The sequence below is a fragment of the Canis lupus genome, chromosome 19 (assembly GCF_048164855.1).
Source record: "Canis lupus baileyi chromosome 19, mCanLup2.hap1, whole genome shotgun sequence".
NCBI lineage: Eukaryota > Metazoa > Chordata > Mammalia > Carnivora > Canidae > Canis > Canis lupus.
The window spans coordinates 20,202,455-20,222,609 of NC_132856.1; the positions used below are offsets into that span (position 1 = coordinate 20,202,455).

Sequence of the window (20,155 nt, forward strand, 5' to 3'; positions counted from 1 at the left end):
TGTGAATCATCACATTTACATTTCAGAACTATCAGGTTGATCCTGAGTATCTATTCCGTTACAGCAGTGATAGTTGTTCCTTGTTAACTTGTATAGATCAAATTAATTATATCCGTACCCTTGACAGACAGATGCTCTGGATGGTGATGCTGTGGATTGGAAATATTTTTTGAAAAATCAATAGATGGTTATTATAGAGGCTGTTTTTGGTTAGATACAGTAGCTTGATAGAGACTTGTTTATCTTTTGTATTAAAATACTCTATATATTGCAAGTAGGTGAGCCTGTGGAAATGAATATTTTGTTGCATTATTCTTAGAGGACACTTAGTTCTTTCATCAAATACTGTCTTTTTGGGATCCCTGGGTGGCGCAGCGGTTTAGGGCCTGCCTTTGGCCCAGGGCGCGATCCTGGAGACCCGGGATCGAATCCCACGTCGAGCTCCTGGTGCATGGAGCCTGCTTCTCCCTCTGCCTGTGTCTCTGCCTCTCTCTCTCTCTCTGTGTGTGACTATCATAAATAAATAAAAAAATTAAAAAAAAACTGTCTTTTTCTAAATGAAAAATTGTCATTTTTCTTTTCACAGGGTTTGGAAAATTGATGCTTAGGCTTACATAACATTTTGGAAATTTTAAAAAATTCTAACCTTTTTAATTCTGTATGCTAGCTAACTAGTCATTAGAAACAGTTGTGAAAAAAAAAAAAAAAGAAACAGTTGTGAGCTGAATTCTGAAGGATGAGTAGGAGTTTGCTAGATCAGAGGCCCATATATGGTATGTCCCATTAAGCATGGAGATAATTTTACATATTGAGGCCCGTTAATCATATATACATGTATTATTATTTTTCTTTTGCTTCTGTTGGGCACAGTTCTGCTGCCCAGATATGGAGCTAGTTTTTCATTGACAACTGTAGCAATAAATGGAGCTTTAGAAAAGCCATTGGCACTGCCTGTCAGAAAGAGTGATCTCCCTTGCCAGTGTGCCTGGGTCAGATGCTTACATTCCCACCCTTCAAATGTTATTTATTTCCACAGAAAAAATAGAAGGCAAAGGTTTGATCAGGAAGCAGTAAACATCAGAATAAAATCTATTTTGTGATGAGCTGTTAGTGTTGTTGTTGTCTTTTAAAAACTTAGAATGGAGGGGGATCCCTGGGTGGCTCACCGGTTTGGCGCCTGCCTTTGGCCCAGGGCCTGATCCTGGAGTCCCGGGATCGAGTCCCACGTCGGGCTCCCTGCATGGAGCCTGCTTCTCCCTCTGCCTGTGTCTCTACCTCTCTCTCTCTCACTCTCTCTCTATGTCTATCATAAATAAATAAATACATCTTAAAAAAAAAACTTAGAATGGAGTATTTCATATTTTTAGAAACTGCAGCCTTTATTTTATTTTTTTTAAAGATTTTATTTTTTAATTCTTATTTATTTATGATAGTCACAGAGAGAGAGAGAGAGAGAGGCAGAGACACAGGCAGAGGGAGAAGCAGGCTCCATGCACCGGGAGCCCGACGTGGGATTCGATCCCGGGTCTCCAGGATCGCGCCCTGGGCCAAAGGCAGGCGCCAAACCGCTGCGCCACCCAGGGATCCCAAACTGCAGCCTTTAAATACTATGTTTAAACAGAAACCGTGAGCAGAGCATTTGCGAGGGTCTGCAGTCCGTACCTGTGAAGTTTTGTACATCGTTCAAATAACTGGAAACGTCACACAAGTGTCTCAGTGAGCTTAGTGTTTATGTCACAGCTTAGTGACACTGTCCACATAAGGTTAAGTCTATTTTTATTTGTCTGTTACTTGAGGGTGTTAGTTAAGGTACCGTGGCACCACTGTCCCTTCTGGGAGTCGAGCATGGCTGGAGTGAGACCTGCCTCAGTGACTTCTGCTGGTTTGATTTGAAGGGGTTCACATTGACCAGCCTCCTTTGAACAGAGTGTTTTCTGTTAAACAGCCCGGCATCTCCTGTGGACGGGACAGTGATCACGTTGTGCAAGGGCCCCCGCTCCCCTTTCAGTGAGATGCACGATCTTTCTGTTTCCCTTCACGTTTGCGTCTGACTTTTCACGGGCTGCTTCCCCCTCAAGCCTCCCAAACACAGATGACTCTTGACAGGCCTCACGTGCGTTCAGACTTCCGAGCACATCGCTGCTTGAACCTCTCATGACAAAACATGAATGCTGCTGTTGAGAATGGTTGAGGAACAAACAGAAAGGCTGTCTAGACAGCCGGCGTGCAGCGGGCCGGCCTGGGGAGGATGCGTTTGCACACCAAGGAGTCATCGATGGACAGTGTCCGTTCATTCGGCACGTCTGGACATCGCTGTCCTTCCACGGGCCCCGCACGGTTAGGTGGGAGTCTAGAAGTGCCTGTAACCTCCTCTGCCCAGGACACATCAGCTTGGGCCCTCAAAGTTTCCTTGCTTAAACTGCCCAAGAGACGGAGGGGTTGGAATGATGACCTAAGAGTCCTGGGGCCCGCTAAGATTGAAAAAAAAAAATTGCTACCGGCTCTTCCCTATTGGTAACTAAAATTTCGAACTTATTTGTTCCCTCCAGGGTGAAGAAACCAAAAGTCTGACTCTTGTGCTACATCGGGATTCTGGCTCCCTGGGATTCAATATTATTGGCGGCCGGCCTTGTGTGGTATGTTAATTACTAAGATGTGTTTTTCCCTTCCCTGCTTCAGTGGGGAGAGGGGTCAAGGTTGGGGGGTGGGTGAGGGGTAGGAAACCTTGCTCACCTCATTCTGCTCTCTGTAATTAGAGTTCGTTGTTTATCTGACATCTTCACCCTCAGGGATCTTAAGTTAGCTGTGGTCTCCTAAAATAGCATTGTCCTCGTAACACAACAGCTTATCTAAACTGTTAGGTTTTGGGGGGCATGTCTGGTGGTGTGGCAGCTGAGCTGAAGAGAGTTGGGAGGGATGTGTGCGGGTGGAATTGAATAACTGAGCTGGAGCGTGGGCTCTGAGACTGGAAGTCTGATCTGGTGCTCCGCCCTGTCAGCTCTTGGTTAGGGATGATTCCCTAATTTGGGGGCCGTTGTGTCCTTTTGTTTTTTCTCCCACTGCAGCTCTTTGTTCACCTCATTCATTGTTAGCTCCTCCTCCAGGAAGAAAGGACCCAGTTCAGACCAATCTGTTTAACAGGGAGGAGAATGTCTGCTGAAAGGGCTCTGGGGATGGGATGTGGCAAAGGGTGTGTTGCAGGATCACACCTCTCATGCAGGCTTATTTGAATGGGCATGGTCTCTTGCTCATGTGTCTTCTACTGATCAGTTTCTCGTTTGTTACCTTAAAAGGGAAATAATAGTCTAAGGAAAGGAAGAGAAAATCAGATTCACTCACTCAACAGATAAGTATGGAATAGGAAGGAGCTGTTTGGTAGGAGCTGGGAGATGCTGTGGAGGCCAAGAAGACTGGCCTGTGGTCACTGAGTTTATGTCCCGATGGGGATATCAGGCAAGAAACAAGTAAATCTAACAGACTGGGGGGACTTGTGCTGTAGGAAAAAAATGGGAGGATGGCAAATGAGGTACCAGGTAGCAAGGCACATCACTGGCCCAGGGTGATCAGGAAAAAGAGGAGGAGATACTAAGCTGAATCCTAAGGTATGAGAAGATGTCAGGCATCCAGACATGGCTAAACTCTGTGGCTGGGTCTGGCTCACTCTTGGGGGGGAGGTGTCCTAGGGCAGGGCCATTTGAGCTGAATTCTGAAGGATGGGTAGGAGTTTGCTAGATCAGAGGCCCATATATGATCTGTTCCATTAAGCACTCTTAACTGTAAAAAATTGAGCTTGTTTAGTTAGCTTTAAATTATACATTTGCTGCTGAACTAATACTGCGTGTCTTATAAAAGTTACATGTAAAAAGGAGCATTTTAAATGATGAAATTAAAATGGGAGTATGAAGACAATTTCTCTTGTGTTCTTTCATCGTTCCGCTGCACTGCATCACATGTATTTGCCTTGGGAGACCACTGAGCTAGAAGAAAGTGAGTAAGCCCAGGGAAGCCCATGCAAAGCGTGGAACAGCGCTGGAGTTGGCACTTGGGGGGAGCTGCAAAGAATACAGCATTGCTACAGTCAAGGGGTGGGCAGGAAGTAGTCAGAAAGAGATTGGGAGAAGATGAGGGAGGTAGCATGAGGATTAGAGCTGAGTTCCGTTTGCTTTTGGCCAAAGTCATGGCTTCAAAAACATATATGCCTTATTATAAGAAATGACAGCTTAGTTATTGGCAATACACAGTCATTAAATAATGGACTGATGCATTATCTGCCCTCTAAAACTTACCTGCAGAAAAGAACCCTTCAGACAGATTAAACTCTGAGAGGGAAGGGCATGGGGAACACCCCCACTTTGCTGAGCTCCAGGGATGGGTACACACGGTGGTTTGTCTCGTCTGGTTGAAATTCTTAAGAGACTGTAGAATTTATGTCTCATTGGTACCTTTTTTCTTTTCTCGTTTGCCAGTTGACTGAGCAACCAGGCAGCATGTCATGGTGCTGTTCTGCTTGAGTCCTGGCTGCTGGGGGTCCACCCACTCCAGCAAAGGGAAGGGAAGAAGGAGTAGACTGGGACTCAGATGTCAAGGTAGTTGGTCCCAGGAAACAACAGGACTGGCACAGGTCCATGTTCCCCAGCTTACCTTCCAGAACATGTTTTAGAATGTGGTTTGCCATGCTGTTTTGCACAAGTGACAGAGGCTGTCCTTGGTTTGGCTTCGTAATGATCAGTACCCCTCTCCCCATCCACTGTTACCAGTTTTAAGAAATGACTTCAACAAACTAAGATGCTCTTCACTGTTAGATGTTTCAGAAACTTGCACAACCGAAAGAACCCAAACCAGGAAGATCCCCTCTCTGCTTTACCAGAGTGTGTATAGGAAAAAGGAGCCCAATGTTTGAAAAATGCTTGAAATGGAGAGATATTCCTATGTCTTGGCGGTGGTGGAGAGCTTTGTGTTTTCTCTCCCTCCCCGGGAATGAAAGGACACTCCTAGCTTCATAGGAATATGAATATCTTTCTTTTGTTTATCAAAGTACATGTTTTAGGTTATTTTCTTTCTCTTTTAAAAAACTGATTGAAGTATAAGCCAGAGTGAATTTCATAGCGTTCATAAGTGTTCTCAGTTCATGTGGTCTTTTTGCAAGAACTACATGCATGTCCCCTGGAGGAAAGTTTAATTCCATATGCATGTGGTTGCAATAGTGTTTTTTTGTTTTTTTTTTTTTAACTTGTCCTGATTAGCAGAGATCGCATAATGAACCCTAAATGTATTCTGAACTGTTGCCTGGAAATCTGGCAGGTCATTGAGAACATGCTAAAAAGCCACGATGAGCAACAATGCACACTCATTGTTAGTACTGGAAGTAGAATGCTGTACACATGACGTGTGTGTTTCCCAAGGAATTCTGGTGTTAGAAGCTTGGTTGGGTTGTGACATAAGCCCAGCCCGGAGTCGCTGACATAAGGCTTTTCATTGCATGATGCACTGCTCTTAGCAAAATCACATCATTCATTCATTAATTCTTACATCCCTAAAGAAACAGCATCCAGTCTGGTGTAGCAAACCTTTCGCTTCAGCCTTTGGCAAGTATACTTCATTGTCAGGTACCCCTGGGATGAAAACAATCCCTTTTATTTTTCCTTTTCTCAAGCCAGGAAAACAAAACAAATCCCAAGCCATGTTAGTTCACCTTGATAAATAGCTCTGACTTAAAATGTATTAGGAGAGGAACCAAACAAACTAAGAACAGAAAGATGTCTTTTAAGAGACACATCCAGCTATCCAGGATGGAATCGATTTGGCTTTCTTTGATTTTTGTGCTTTCTGTATTTTTTTTTTTTTTTTTGCATTCTGTTTCCATCTCCTACCACTGTCTTAATTTAACCTGAATTGTACTGTTTGCTTTTGCCTGTGCCTCTGTTTTTTGCTTGAACTTACTTACTCTCCTAAAAATATTGTGCACAATATAGTATTCTGCAAAACAAATCAAAGCCCAAATCCCCTCCCCCATCTCCCTCTTCCTCTCCAGCCAAGAAATGCAAATATCTTTTCATTGGATATATTGACATCACCTCTTATAGAATTCAAGGTTGTCTGTAAATCCTTTGCGATCCATTGAGGCTCTTCAGGTTTGTCCAGTGGGATCCTCCATAGCCTGGAATGTGGAACTTGTGAATTCATTTATATTTTTGAGATTTTTCTCTGTGGGAGGCAGTACTGCACTTGGAGCCTGTAAGGGACTTGAACTGTCCACAGTTTAAACAGACCTATGCTACTTTTTAGCTGTGTGACCTTGGGAAAGTTACTTAACCTCTCTGTCTCAGATTTTTCACCTATGAAATGGATAATAGTATAGTATTTAACATTTGTGGTTATTGTGAGGATCAAACAGGACATAGAGTACTCACTACCTACCTAGTATGTTCTCAGTAAATAGAACCTGTTGCACAGCTGTGTACTTACATTTGAGATCTGCATAGGGAGATACACGAATGGGATTAATGCATTCATAAGGCAGCTGTGAGAGAGAAAGAGGCAGGGAGAAATTCAGACAGTGAAGGGTTAGTGTGTGGTGTGCTGGTGCAGGGTGCCGTGATGCTGAGCAGGACTGCCTTTTGAGGATAGCTGATCTAGTACAGCACCCACAGTCTCTCTGACCCTTTTCTCTTGGGAGAGTGTTGATAAAATCCAGATGGCATTTTAGAAGACCTGTCTTTGTCATTGGGGGATAAATGTTGGGAAGAACACTTACCGCTCATTTTAGGTTGTGATTTTGGTTTCTTTTGAATCCTATTTATAACATTATAGAGTATGTATGTGGGTCTTTGAGAGAAGGGGTGAGGTTGGAGGGAGGGAGAGAGAAGAGGTTCGGAATGTTGATTTTTCTCACCCTTAAGCCATTGCTCTCCCACTTGGAGGGGTAGATTGAACCACATTTAAAATCATCGCTTTCCCCTTTAGAAGGTAGGGTTTTGTTTTATTTTGCTGTTTAAAGAGAAAAATTTTATATCTTCGTAGTTACTTGTTAACAAATGGAATTTGTATGTATTCCTTTTACAGAAATTATTATTAAAATAGATCTTATGGCATTATGATAAAGAATTTACCATGATTCGAAGTTTTTCTGGAAGATCCTGAAATTACTTTTCAAATGCTTTTGTTTGGGAACAATACATACTGTGCCATTTAACTTAAAAATCCGTCTGTTAAAAAAAAAAAAATCCGTCTGTTAATCACTAGAAATTTAATCCACAGACTTGGAGAGAATTATCCCAGTGCTGTTTGGAAAGAAGTTCATGAACAAGCTGTGAGGGTTTTTTTATGAGCTTATTGAAACTTTTTGATTTAAAATAATGGAAGGAGTTTGAGCAGCAAGCCATCGCCTTTCTCAGAAAGTTTCAGTCCAGACTTTGAAAGATCTAAAGGGATTTGCGATTGGAGATGAGAATTTATTAGGCTTGGGGTGGTGGTGGTGAGCTTTTCTGATGTAAATCTGAGCACACATAAAACACCTATTTTCACAATCAGATTATTGGATATTTAAAAGTTTTAATAGTACCCTAAGCTGGTGAGGATATGGGAAAAGACCCTAATGAGCTATCAGTGCATAATTTGGCAATATCCATCAAATCTACATATCTTTGGACCCGTCAGTTCCATTGCTAGGGATTTTCCCCAGATACATAATGCAAAAGACATTTTGTAGTACAGGTAGGAAGGTCTTAGAAATGTCATTGTCTCCGAGAGCAACAGTTGGAAACAGTGCTAATTATCCTGATATTGGGAAACTGTTCATCCTCCTAAGGGAGTAAAGCAGACAGAGTCCAAGATTTGTAAACTTAAGTAGAAGAGGCAAGATGCACAGAGTGTGGAGAGCATACCCCCTGCACACATATAGCTTCCATGTGCATGAAAAAGGAACAGATAAATGTTTAGGAAAGTAATACATGAAAAAATGTTTTGGAAAGGATATGTAAACTACAAATAGATGGTATATAGTGGAAAAAAGGGCAATGGGTAGGCGATAGCAGGGACTTACTTTATACCTTTTGTATGATATGAAGTATTTTACCATGTGTATATGTTAATTTTAGGTTAAAACAGAAATTAGGGGTAACAGATGGGCTTTCACCCCATTGCCACTTTGATATGAGCAAGAGTCCATTACTGCCTAAGAGTGTAAGCTTTATTTTCATGACCAAGTTAATGCCTAGCATTCATATGTGTGTTTTTTTAACCCAAAGGACAACCAAGATGGATCGTCCACTGAAGGAATCTTTGTATCCAAAATAGTTGACAGTGGGCCCGCAGCCAAGGACGGAGGCCTGCAAATTCATGACAGGATTATTGAGGTATGTGAACGCTGGCCAGTGTCTTTTAATAGGCTGAATGCCATCCCATCTTCGTCTGGTTCAGTGCAAGATGTTTGGTCGGGGAGGGAAGCCTAAGCTGGTGGATGGTTGGACAGGAGAACTCTCCCATTGTGTGGGACTATATAGAGCGCTGATTGCCTTGGTGTTAAGTTTTTGTTTATATTAAATATAGAGAAGCCAGATTATGAGTGGCATGTTCACAATTTGGCTGTCTTCCTGCGGCCTTGCATCGGTTTAGTATGCTTCAGTTATAGCTTTGTGTGAAAGCCATCGGAGAGTTGTATGTTAGTTAGAACCAGATGAGCAACCCCTGTTGTGCAAATTGTGTCGATGTTCACGTTGGTTACCAGGGTAAAATTGTGTCGGCCCGGAGGCTTGCTCATGTCCCTCCTGGCTTGCAGCATGCAGTTATTGCCGTGAGAGTGGTGGTCTCTCTTCTGGGTTTGTCTGATGTCAGGTGTACAAGGGGATTGTTCAAGGATGTGCAGGCCAAGCTCAAGAGTCAGGATAGTTACTCACACCATCCCCGACTTCATTTTCAGTTGTTCGTGGAGCATTTTAAGCCTTTACAGAGTGGGTTTATGGATTTGCTCTGGCGGGGATGGACTGGGCTAGATCTCTCACCCCACCGTCCAGTGCACTGGAATAGGGTCACATGGTGTCTTAGGATGCTCCAGGTTGCTGAAAGGGAACCTTTTGTTGCCTCCTTGTATGGACTTTTGGTGCAAATTTGGGCACAAATGACTATTTCTTGCTGGTGTTTTTTGACCGTTTTGATTGCTCTTTTAACGGGTAAATACACGGACTAAGTTTTTGGGTCTCATATGAGGAAGAAATTAGTTAGGAGAGTCCAAGATAATATGTTGAATCCCACCAGGAGGTCACCATGGGCCATGGCCATAACACAGCACATTAAATGGGAAACCGGAAAAACAGCCCTGATGCCGCCAGTGCTTGTTCTGAACACGTTGCCGGAGCGTCTGTATTTCTTGAGCGTTTTCATGGTCTGTTTCAAAACCTTGGACTGAGTGGGAACTCTGACTATGAGATAAGCCATGAGCGAAGCTCACATAACCCGCTGGAGTTTGGCTGCATGTGTCTCCTGGAGCAGGGAGCCTGGGGAAGACAGAGATCAGAGTCTCGCCTTTCCATTCTTTTTTGGATGAATTCCTCAATGTGAGAGAAGCAGCACACTGCAGGATCACTTCTGTCCTCAGGAAAACATACAGTTAAACCTCACAAGGAAAACAAATGGAACATGTTAGGGTATAAGAGTCACTTTTCTGAGGGAGCAGGTACATTGTGGTAACTTACATATTAAAAGGATACTTGATTTTGTTTTAAGGACATTATTCATATTTTTACATCCCCATTGACTTTTTGAAGGGTTCTTAAACTTTGGAGCTCTTTTTACTGCCTGTCTTAGGGTCAATCTTTGTGCTTCCCAGGTCAGGGGAGTAGATTTTCCCTAACAGGAATTCGCTTGGGCAAGAGCACTTTCTCAAGAGCTCAAAGGCATACTTACTGTCTTTTTTTTTTTTTTTTAAAGAGAATACATTTTCTGAGGCTATTGTTCAGAAAGATAAGTACAGCTTCCGTTGCCAAGGGTTTGGTGGAACAGCCAGTTTCTCTAAGTAATGGAATTTCATTGCTCTTATGTTTTGCAAATGAGAAATCTACAGCTGGGCAGGATTTTCTCTTGGCAGAGGGGGGATCTGTATTTGAAATGTTGAGGACAGTTTCTGGTAAGTCACATTCCCCTTTTGGACAGTATGTAAAATATTAATCATGTCCCAGTGTTGAGATAGAAAAGAAGGATGATCACAATAGAGCAACAATATATGTGTCATTGCAATTGACACACCGTGGCCTTCTCAGTTAAATCCTGATCTCTTTTGACAGGATACAGTGATTCCCATGACTGAAAAATATATACCCTGGTTCACCTCATCTCTGTCGGAGTTTATTACCAGGCATGAATTTGATTATTTTAAGTATGCCTGTGTTTCATCACAAAGGAGAGTCAGGCCCTTGCTAGTTTTCCGCCCTATTTCTTCCTTTTCAGGGGAGTGGGCACATTACCACCAGACCTTCACCATAAGAACCTTAATTCTTGGAGAAGGGTGGCCTTTATATTCAGTCCACGGAGACTTACTGAGTCTGGTTCTCACAGCAGAGGAACTTCAACAATTCCGCTGCTCCTACTCCTGTGTGTCCCCTGAGACCAGAGCAGTAGTCCCCATCTGTCTCAGAGCCAGGCCCACTCTCTCCTTTTTCTAGAACAAATATTTTTCAGTGCCCCCAATCCTGTCATGAAATGAAATTTATAAACAATATTTAGATTCATATACACCGAATTGTATGATCTCTGTATGCTGTAATAGAAAAATAAAAGGAAGATAATTGATAATAAAATACATGTATCAGGATGTGAATGCATGGGCAGAGCCACACTGGAAGACCCCATGATGCTACCAGATGCTGGCGCCTCCTCGTAGACTCCACATGAGGAACCAGCTGTCAAGGCTGCCAGAGCAGGAGGGTGGTGCTGGGGGCTCAGGCGCCGGGAGCACTGGCGCCATCTGTGATTGGATTTTCTGCAGTGGGGAACAGATTGTGGTTAAGTTTTGGCACAACACAGTATAGTCATCTTGTGGTTTGCACACTTCCGTGTGTGTGAGTGTGTATGAACTTTTAAAAATGTGCTAAAATATACATACCATAAAATTTAACCGTTTTTAATTATACCTTTCTGTGGCATTAAGTACGTTCATACTGTCGTGCAGCCATCACCACCATCCATCTCCAGAACTTTTCCGTCTTCCCACTGTGGAACTGTCCCCATTAAACACAATCTCCCTCCCTCTACCCTCAGCTCCTGGCAGCCACCATTCTGTTTCTGTGCATTTGACTACTCTAGATACTCCATGTAAGCCGAATACAGTATTTCTGTTTCTGGTTCATTTCATCTAGCATGATTCATCCTCTAGGTTCATCCATATTGTAAGAATTGTATTGTAATATGGTTCATCCATATTGCTTCCTTTTTAGGGCTAAATACTATTCCACCGGGTGTAGAGATGCATATACCACATTTTGTTTATATCTCCATCCATTGACGGGCACTTGGTTTACTTCCACCTTTTGGCTGTTGTAAATAATGCTGCTATGAACAAGGGTATACAATCTGTGTGTGTTTAAACTGAAAAAGAAGAACCCTGAGTGTTTAAATGTGAAGCGTTGTTAGGGTCTCCCCTCAAGTAATTATAAAATGTTTGTTATTTTACCTTTACAAATGTCTGGCCAGCTATGTGGAAGTTGCACTAGAAGCATAATAATTGTGCATTGCATGGGACTCTGCATTGTAGGACTTCTAGCACCCCTGGTCCCCACTCCAATCATCGTGCCAGTGAGTGCCCCCACAGATTTCCAGCACTACCTCAGGGAGTGATAGGGGTACCAGGGAGAATCGCTGGATCAGAGATTTATCTTATTTATTTATTTCTTATTTATTTTATCTTATTTATCTTATTCCCAAATGTTATGATGTAAGGTGAGTTGCTCAAGAGCAGAGTTGTCAACATTCCCCCCAGCCTGACTGCTTGGATTCCCTGTCTGGAGGCTCTCAAAGGTCCTATAAGAAAGCCTTGAGCTTAAAAAAAAAAAAAAAAAAAAAAAAAAAAAAAGAGCCTTGAGCTGTCCTGGGCTAGAAATCTCAGGCCCCCTCCAAACAAGTGTCCTCTCTGCCCACATGGTTGCAGCTTTGGAGTGTGGCTGATCCAGGAGCCCATGCTATCTTTTGACACTTCCTGTCCCCATCTGCCCTGGATCCGGACAAACGGTTGTGCCCACCCTGCTTCGCATCTGACACTGAGATACAGCAACTTCCAACTCCGAGTTATTCCGTATTTGCTTCTGATTATTTTTGTTTTCTCCCTGTACTTAGTAATGAGCTGCCCCAGGCCCTTTTCATAACTTCTGATCTCACCTTTGATTGTATATACTCAGCTTCTATTGAGAAAACTAAATTTAATTTCTCCATAGTACTTTTTGTAATCATTCTAAACCATCAATACCCCAGCGGTTTTAGTTTTTCTCTTCAGAGCCCAGCCTGCTTTCTGAAGACGGTGCAATGCTATTATACCTCAATACCACCAGGTTTCTTAAAGGAACAATGCTTTTGTACTTTGCAATAGTTTGAAACCTTTGGAAAAATTCTTACCCCTGCCCCCTGAGTATGCATTAACCAATGTAAACAGGTTTCATCACAAATATAATGCTTTTTTTTTCCTGTAACCTCTAGAGTCTACTCTGGGCCAATCCCATTCTACCCAATTCTACTGTAAGTGATTTAGAAGAGAAACCAAAAGGTGAAAAATTACATATGGTTGATATTACCCTCAAAAATCCCTTCAGGATGTTCCATGTGGGGAACATACATCTCTCCTTAAGTCTACCCAGCTGGTTTCCCCAGCATTGGAGCATCTCACTATTCCCTCAGTTGACTGCCATATGAGGCATTTGACTTGTTATTGCAAATACCTCATTGGGTGAAATGCTTATGCCAAGAAAAGCACAGAAAAACCAAAGCCTACTAAGAAACTAGCAAATTCACTTGGAGGCATGTGTGATCAATATTTTAGTTTCTTTCCCGATTCAATTTTTTTTAATATTTTTTTTTTTTTTTTTAGCTACATGGCTGGCATAGCAGGCACATGACCATGTGATGTAACTTCCCTGGAACTCTTAAACATTTATAGAGGCCATCCACATTTATATATAATTTTTGCTGGTTTTTAGGCATCTTAAATTGGAGAACTGAGCTCATGCCTGTGTTGTACAAGTCTTCCATTTGGTAATAAATGCGCTTCTGTAACAGTTGCTGGGTTAAATGCAGTGTCCCGTTGTACTTGGAGAGGGCAGATGGGATTGAGTGTAGTGAAGGTGGTGGGAGGTTGCCAAGAACCATTATTTTGTACAGTCTTCTGTAAAAAGTGTTCTTGGGAGCATCAGGATTTGAAGACCCAACATTGTGGTCACAGAGGATTTGAAACCTCAGTGGCTTTTGTGTAAACCAGTTACTGCTTTGTTTGCTGTAGGTTTAGTTAGTCTGTCACTGCTAAGAAGCCTGGGTTACAGGACTGACAAGAAAGATTTAGCAGTACCCTCCCTTCCAGAGCCAGACTTTGATAGAAGAAAATGAGGTTTCACCATTTGTTACTGTTAGAAGATAATGTTCTGAGACCAACAAAAGTTTCAGAATGGCCTGTGAATTCACTTGATGAAGTATTTATTTAGAAGAAGAAACTTACTGTCTTTTATTAAGATTCTTGTTTATCCTATCAACTTTTTAAGGAAAGATTTTATTTATTTGAGAGAGAGAGAGAGAGCATGCGTGCGCGTGCGTGCGTGAGCATGAGCAGGGGGAGGGGCAGAGGGAGAAGCAGATTCCCTGCTGTGCAGGAATCCCAATTTGAGACTTGGTCTCAGGCCCCTGGTATTTGACCTGAGCTAAAGGCACTTAACCCACTGAGCCACCCAGGCACCCCTATCCTATGAACTTTTATCTTGACATAATTTCAGACCTATATAAATGAATTCCTGTATCATCTTTATCCAGATTCCCCCAAATACTCACATCTATTACATTTACTTGAATCCTTTTTGCTCTCTACTCTTACTTCCTAAATATATCTCTGTGTGTGTGTTATTTATTTATTAGCAGTAAGACATTCTCTTACATAACTGCAGCACAGTTATCTAAATCAAGAAATTAGCACTGGTGGGGCTCTATTGTCTAATCTACCAAATTTATTCAGATTTCACTGATAATCCCTATGATGTCCATTACAGTGAAACAAAATCCGAGATACCAGGTTTTTATTCAGTTATATTTCTTTAGTATCTCTTACTGGAAAGCAGTCCCTCAGTTTTTTGTCTTGCATGTTACTCATATTAGAGTACAAGCTGGGTCTTTTGTGGTATTTCTCTCAATTTGGATTTGTTTGTTGCTCATGAGTATGGATTTAGGTTGTACATTTTTAGGTACCACAGAAGTGATAGTGTGTCTTCCTCAGAACATCCTGTTGGGAGTCACATGGTGTCAATTTGTCTCTTTATTGGTGACGTTAATTTGGACTTGATTCAAGTATATCTGCCAGACTTCTCCACTATCAAGTTACTATTTTCGCCTTTATCTTGTATCATATGGGTGGATATTTTGAGGCCACCTGAATATCCTGTTGCTCCTCAAACTGGAATACACTGGTTTTAGCATCCATTTATGGTTTTTACTTGAATCGATTATTATTAGGATGGTTGGCAAATAGTGATTTTCTAACTGCATTCCTTCTGTTTATTAGTTAGCTTTTCACTATAAGAAGGGGTATTCTTTTCTTCCTATTTTTACGTACCTTTTTATCTACATCCATCCACGCATTATCCGTATATCCATCTCAGTATGGACTCATTGATTCTTATAATTTGATGGTCACGTTGGCTAGTTTTGGCTAGATGGAGCTCTTTGAAAGATGATACCTCTATCCTTTTGACATGCTCCCATCATTTTTTGAGCACTTTCTGTCACCACTGAATGTTTCTGGTTTATTCTGTGCTTTTCTTGCCCCAATTCTGGATTCAGCTACTTTTCTAAGTAGCTCTGGCTCCATTTAGTGAGGAATGGTGTTTTTAAACAATGATATGGGTGCTAGGCTGATCATTATGATTGTGGCTTCATTGCTTCTTTTTTGATTAGTCAATTTTTTGAGGGAGCCCACATGCGTGAGTACTCAAGCTGGGGAAAGGGCAAAGGGAGAAAGAGAGAGAGAATCTCAAGGAGACTTCCTGCAGAGTGCATGGTCCAGCACAAAGGTTGATCTCACATCCTGGAGATCATGACCTGAGCTGAAACCAAGAGTCAGATGCTTAACCACCTGAGCCACCCAGGTGCCCTAGGTTTCATTGCTTCTAGGTACTCTCTGTAGATAGGGCTAGAAAATGTAAAAATGCACGTATAAACACACAGTATCATCATCAACATTAATACTCCTCCATCTATTTCTCTATTCATCCTTCTATGTATATTTGAAAACTATACCTTTATCAATATCTCTAGTGTCATTCCAAGTCTGCATGGGTAATTTTATTCTTCCTCTTTTTTTTTTTTTAAAGATTTTATTTATTTATTCATGAGAGACCCAGAGAGAGAGAGATGCAGAGACACAGGCAGAGGGAGAAGCAGGCCCCACGCAGGGAGCCCGATGCGGGACTCGATCCCGGGTCCCCAGGATCATGCCCTGGGTCGAAGGCAGCGCTAAACCACTGAGCCACCTGGGCTGCCCTTATTCTCCTCTTTAAGTGTTTGTAATTCTTAGTAAGAGTCCCTTTTGAATTAGTGATGAATGCATTCTTCCTTGGAATCAAATCTCTGATCTTTGCTTTGATGTTATCAGTGAATTAAAAATTGTTGATGGAAATTGTTTAAAATATTTCTGTATTTGGTTTGATCTTGGAGAAAAAATATACTCTTAACTAGATGATTTGGTAATATGTTTTTCTTTTAGGGGTAAGAAAGGCTAGTATTTCTAGTATTTGTAACTTTATACACAAAAGTTACTACTGCTAAACAGCCATAGGTAGGCACTACCTATTTCTGGGCAGTGTTAGAAATAAATACATGAAGTAATCCTACTGTCTTCTGCAGTGACTGATGCCCATTGACCATGTTCAGCAGAGGAAAGAATACTGGGGCAGTTATTTTCTTAGAAGTGAAACCTATTCATGTCAATTTGAAATCTCTAGCTCTTGTGTCATTTATCTAAATAATCTGTTTTGATGAAAGAGACTTGGTAAATCCAACCTATGTTTAAAAGACTCTTTTTACCTGCAAAAATAAGCTGGTTTTAGGAACCAGCTATTAGTAATGGACTCCAACTCTTCATTTCCAGAGACAGAGATTAGAGTTTTACTTTATATACCGATTTTGATAGATTGACAGTGTTAAGCTCTGGATTATGATGTGGAAAGGTTCTGAGGTCAGGCATGGATGGGGTGGAGATGAGTGTGGTGGTCATTTTTTTTTTTTTTTTTTTTTTAGATTTTAAGTAATCTCCACACCCAACGTGGGGCTTGAACTTAGAACCCCAAGATCAAGAGTTGCATGCTCTACTCACTAAGCCACATAGGAGTCCATGAGTGTGGTCATTTAATGATTGTTGCTCTCAGTGCAGAGAAGAGAGAGGTGACATCCTGGTTGGGGATTTGCTAAGATGGACCCACCTAGGGGATGTGTTTGGAATGACTGTATTATCATTTGGAAGTCATGACTCTGATTTCATTGGCATAGAGCTTACTCAATTATCATGTATCCGTCAACCTTCATGGTCTTCACACGTGAAAGAAAGCAAACACCTTCATACATTTGTTTTGTCTTTTCCCCCCCCCTTCTCTTGACCCTCTGTTTAACCATTTTCATCTTACCCTGTATTACAGCAATGGAAGATCCTGGCGGAATGATGTAATGTTCCTCTAAGGTGCAGCTGATTTCTTGAGTACTGGAAAGTACACATTGAGGTGGAAAAAGCTCTGAAATTTAGATCAAGACACCCAACATTTCTACCCAGTTACTTACTCTGTGCTCTTGGTACCCTCAGTTCTGAGTCTCAATTTCTTCATCTCTAAAATAGGAAGAGCATTACTGTCTCCCTTGACCTGTCATACTGTGTAGGTGGATCAAGGAGATAATATATAGGTCAAAGAATGTTTGCTATTAAGTACTATGTGAAGAATTGGGCCTTTTTTTTTAATTGAAATTTTAGCATCTGACACAAGAATTTAATACCAAAGCTAAGTATAGAAATCAGCAAAAATAATTTTTTGCGATCTGTTTTCCTCTTGTTATGTGTTTTAGCAGGAATGTAGTGCTCCTGTTAGGATTACTGAAAAAACTGACCTATTTCAGGGAGTCATCCTCTCCAGAATAACAGTGTGACCAATTAAAAGCAAAAACACTGTTTTTAATCCCTGCCTTAAAAAAAAAAAAAAAAAACTGTATTCAGAGTTTCTAATGACTATTCTGATGTTTGTTAAAGTGTTGTGGTTATTGTCCTATTATTTTGCTATTAAAATTAGCTTTTATTTTTTTAAATAAAGGATTTTATTTATTTATTCATGAGAGACACACAGAAGCAGAGACATAGGCAGAGGGAGAAGCAGGCTCCTGGTGAGGAGCCTGAGGTGGAACTTGATCCCAGGACCCTGGGATCATGTCCTGAGCTAAAAGCAGACACTCAACCACTGAGCCACCCAGGCATCCCTAAAACTAGCTTAAAAAACAAAAACAAAAACAAAACCCAACTAGGTTTTCAGTGAACATCTTTGTAACAGACATCACTGCACACCAGCCAGATAAACATACAGATGAAGAATGGGACATGTGGCATGACGCAATTTGTGTATTTTAAAGGCATTTATATATATTAGTCTTTTCATAGGAAAAATATTCTGAACTAATAAACATTTTATAGTTATTATAGTAATTTTGTGGAGTGGGATTATGGGCAGTAACTTTGGATTTCTGAAGTCACATTTCTGTAATGTTGGAGTTCTCCAAAGTAGTATTTTTATAGTTCTAAAAAAAAAAAGCAAAGATGAAAAATGTGATGAGTTAGAAGTTTCTTCTTAGTTTTAAATGTTATAGGCTGACTCCTGCTTGTATGTTTCCTTTAAAATATTAGTTGAAATTCTCTGGGCACCTGGATGGCTCAGTCAGTTGAGTATCTAACTCTTGATTTCAGTTCAGGTCATGATCTCAGGGTCATGAGATGGAGCCCTGCCTCAGGCTCCATCTCCGGCTCAATGGGAAGTCTGCTTGAGATTCTCTCTCCCTCTGCCCATCATTCCCCTTCAGGTTCTTTTGTTCTCTCTCTCTCTCCAATATAAATAAATCTTTAAACATAGAACATTAACGACATTCTCATTCCTGAAAGCTCATTGCACACTGCCTTTAGTGTGGAGATATGTGATCAGCTAGCTTCATGTTCAAACTCTGGAATCAGGGCATTGGATGCTCCTCTTTGGCAGAGCCGCTCCCTCCCTTTCTCAGCTCACATTGGCACTGTATTCTCTGGGAGTTCTGGCTCCACAGAACTTTTAAATCTATCCTCATGGTCATCTCTTAATAGAAAGATTTAATTAGATCATCCACAAAGCATTTTAAAGTCAAGAATAAATCGGAAGTGACTGGTGTCCCCATTAAATATTCTGAATAAAGATTAGGTCAAAAAAGTAAATTTTTCGTAATTTCCCGAGGACAACAAAACAAAACCACAAACCTCTGACAACACAGATAAGATACATTTTAGGGGTTCATGAGTGGCTCAGTCATTTGAGTGTCTGACTCTTGATTTCAGCTTAGGTCATGATCTCGTGGTCATGAAATCAAGTCCCTTGTAGGTCTCTATACTCAGTGGGGAGTCTGCTTGAAATTCTCTTTGTTCCTCTCCCCCTGCCCCTCCCCACCATGCATGCTTTCTCTTTCTTTCTCAAATAAATCTTTTTAAAAAGGTGCATTTTATTCATTCATCATCTTTACACATGACAGCTAGACACCTTTAAGTAGGGGGGTTTTGAGAACAATTTTATTAAAAATTAATTTTTTTGTCTTTCTGTCTCGATAAGGCAAGATGAGCTTAGATGTACTTTTAATGAATTTGGAAGGTATGTTGGGATAGTTGGACTTCATGATAAACTGAAGCATATGGAATTTGCTTCCTGAGAGAGGTGCTGGGGAGACCCTTCAAAATAGCAGATTGGCATCATTTTGGAAATAAAAACCACAGTGCCTATCAATTTGGGTGCTGTGAACAGGAGGAGAGAGTGTTGAATTAGAAGTTGTCAGTGCAAATTGCAAATGGGAAGATTTGGGGCGAATTGGCAGCTGCAAGCACTGATCTGCCATTATGCCACTTTCACTGGGGACTCTGAATACCCCAGGGTGGGAAGCTGCAGCAGCACAGCTTCCTCTAATGATGATTAATGGTCCCCAGGAGCCTCATACCTCACGGGGGGGAGAGCAGCTGGTATGGAGCTCTTCTGCCTCTGCCACACTGAGTGCCACACAGCACCAAGGAGACCTTTGCCTTTTACCCTATCTTTGTTTGGTTAGCCATTTGAACTCCAAAGAGTGTGTCCCACCCCTTTTCTCCTGAGGGTGGCACTCCCTGCTGCCTTTTTGGCTTTCTGATTCTCTTAATTTCTCTCTTTCATCACTTCCTCGGTTTTTTTTTTTTTTTTTGCTGGTCCTAGCGAGTCATTTGACAGTTCTCTGGGGTCAGGAAAACTGAAAGCCTAAGAGTGTTGGTTTCACAACTGCTCTTCCACCTCCCAAAAGAGATATTCCAGTCCATTTTAAAAGGTGCTCAATACATATATTTTTTGTTTTCAACATTTGGAGAAATTGGGAAGAGCATCAATTTTGGCAATCTCTAATCAAAGAGGACAGTTTTCATTCTTTTCAAGGAATGATTGTTGATATGAAGTGTTGTGTTTCCAGACACAATAATTTGAGAATTCACTTAGACCTCCTGTCCAAAAAATTACTAGGTGTTTATTTAAAAATTTGGGAGGAAGATGATTATATAAAGTGATCTGTGGTTGTGGCTTATTATATAAATCTTCATGTTGTGTGAGTTCTTAGGATAATAGAAGAGAAACCACTGGCTGGCTATGTTTAATTTTTAGATGTGCATTGAGTTCCCTCTAATAGATCAGGATCCATAGAG

The 20,155-nt window shown here is 41.3% G+C and overlaps 1 protein-coding gene across 1 annotated transcript in view; it reads left to right on the forward strand.

Annotated features, from left to right (window-relative positions):
• The window catches only part of PDZRN3 (PDZ domain containing ring finger 3), a 237,194-nt gene that overhangs the window by 13,277 nt on the left and 203,762 nt on the right, over positions 1-20,155 (forward strand). Inside the window, exons 2-3 of the mRNA XM_072785366.1 lie at positions 2,550-2,636; positions 8,247-8,354. Of these exons, the coding sequence (XP_072641467.1) occupies positions 2,550-2,636; positions 8,247-8,354 (195 nt within the window). The remainder of the gene's footprint in view (positions 1-2,549; positions 2,637-8,246; positions 8,355-20,155) is intronic.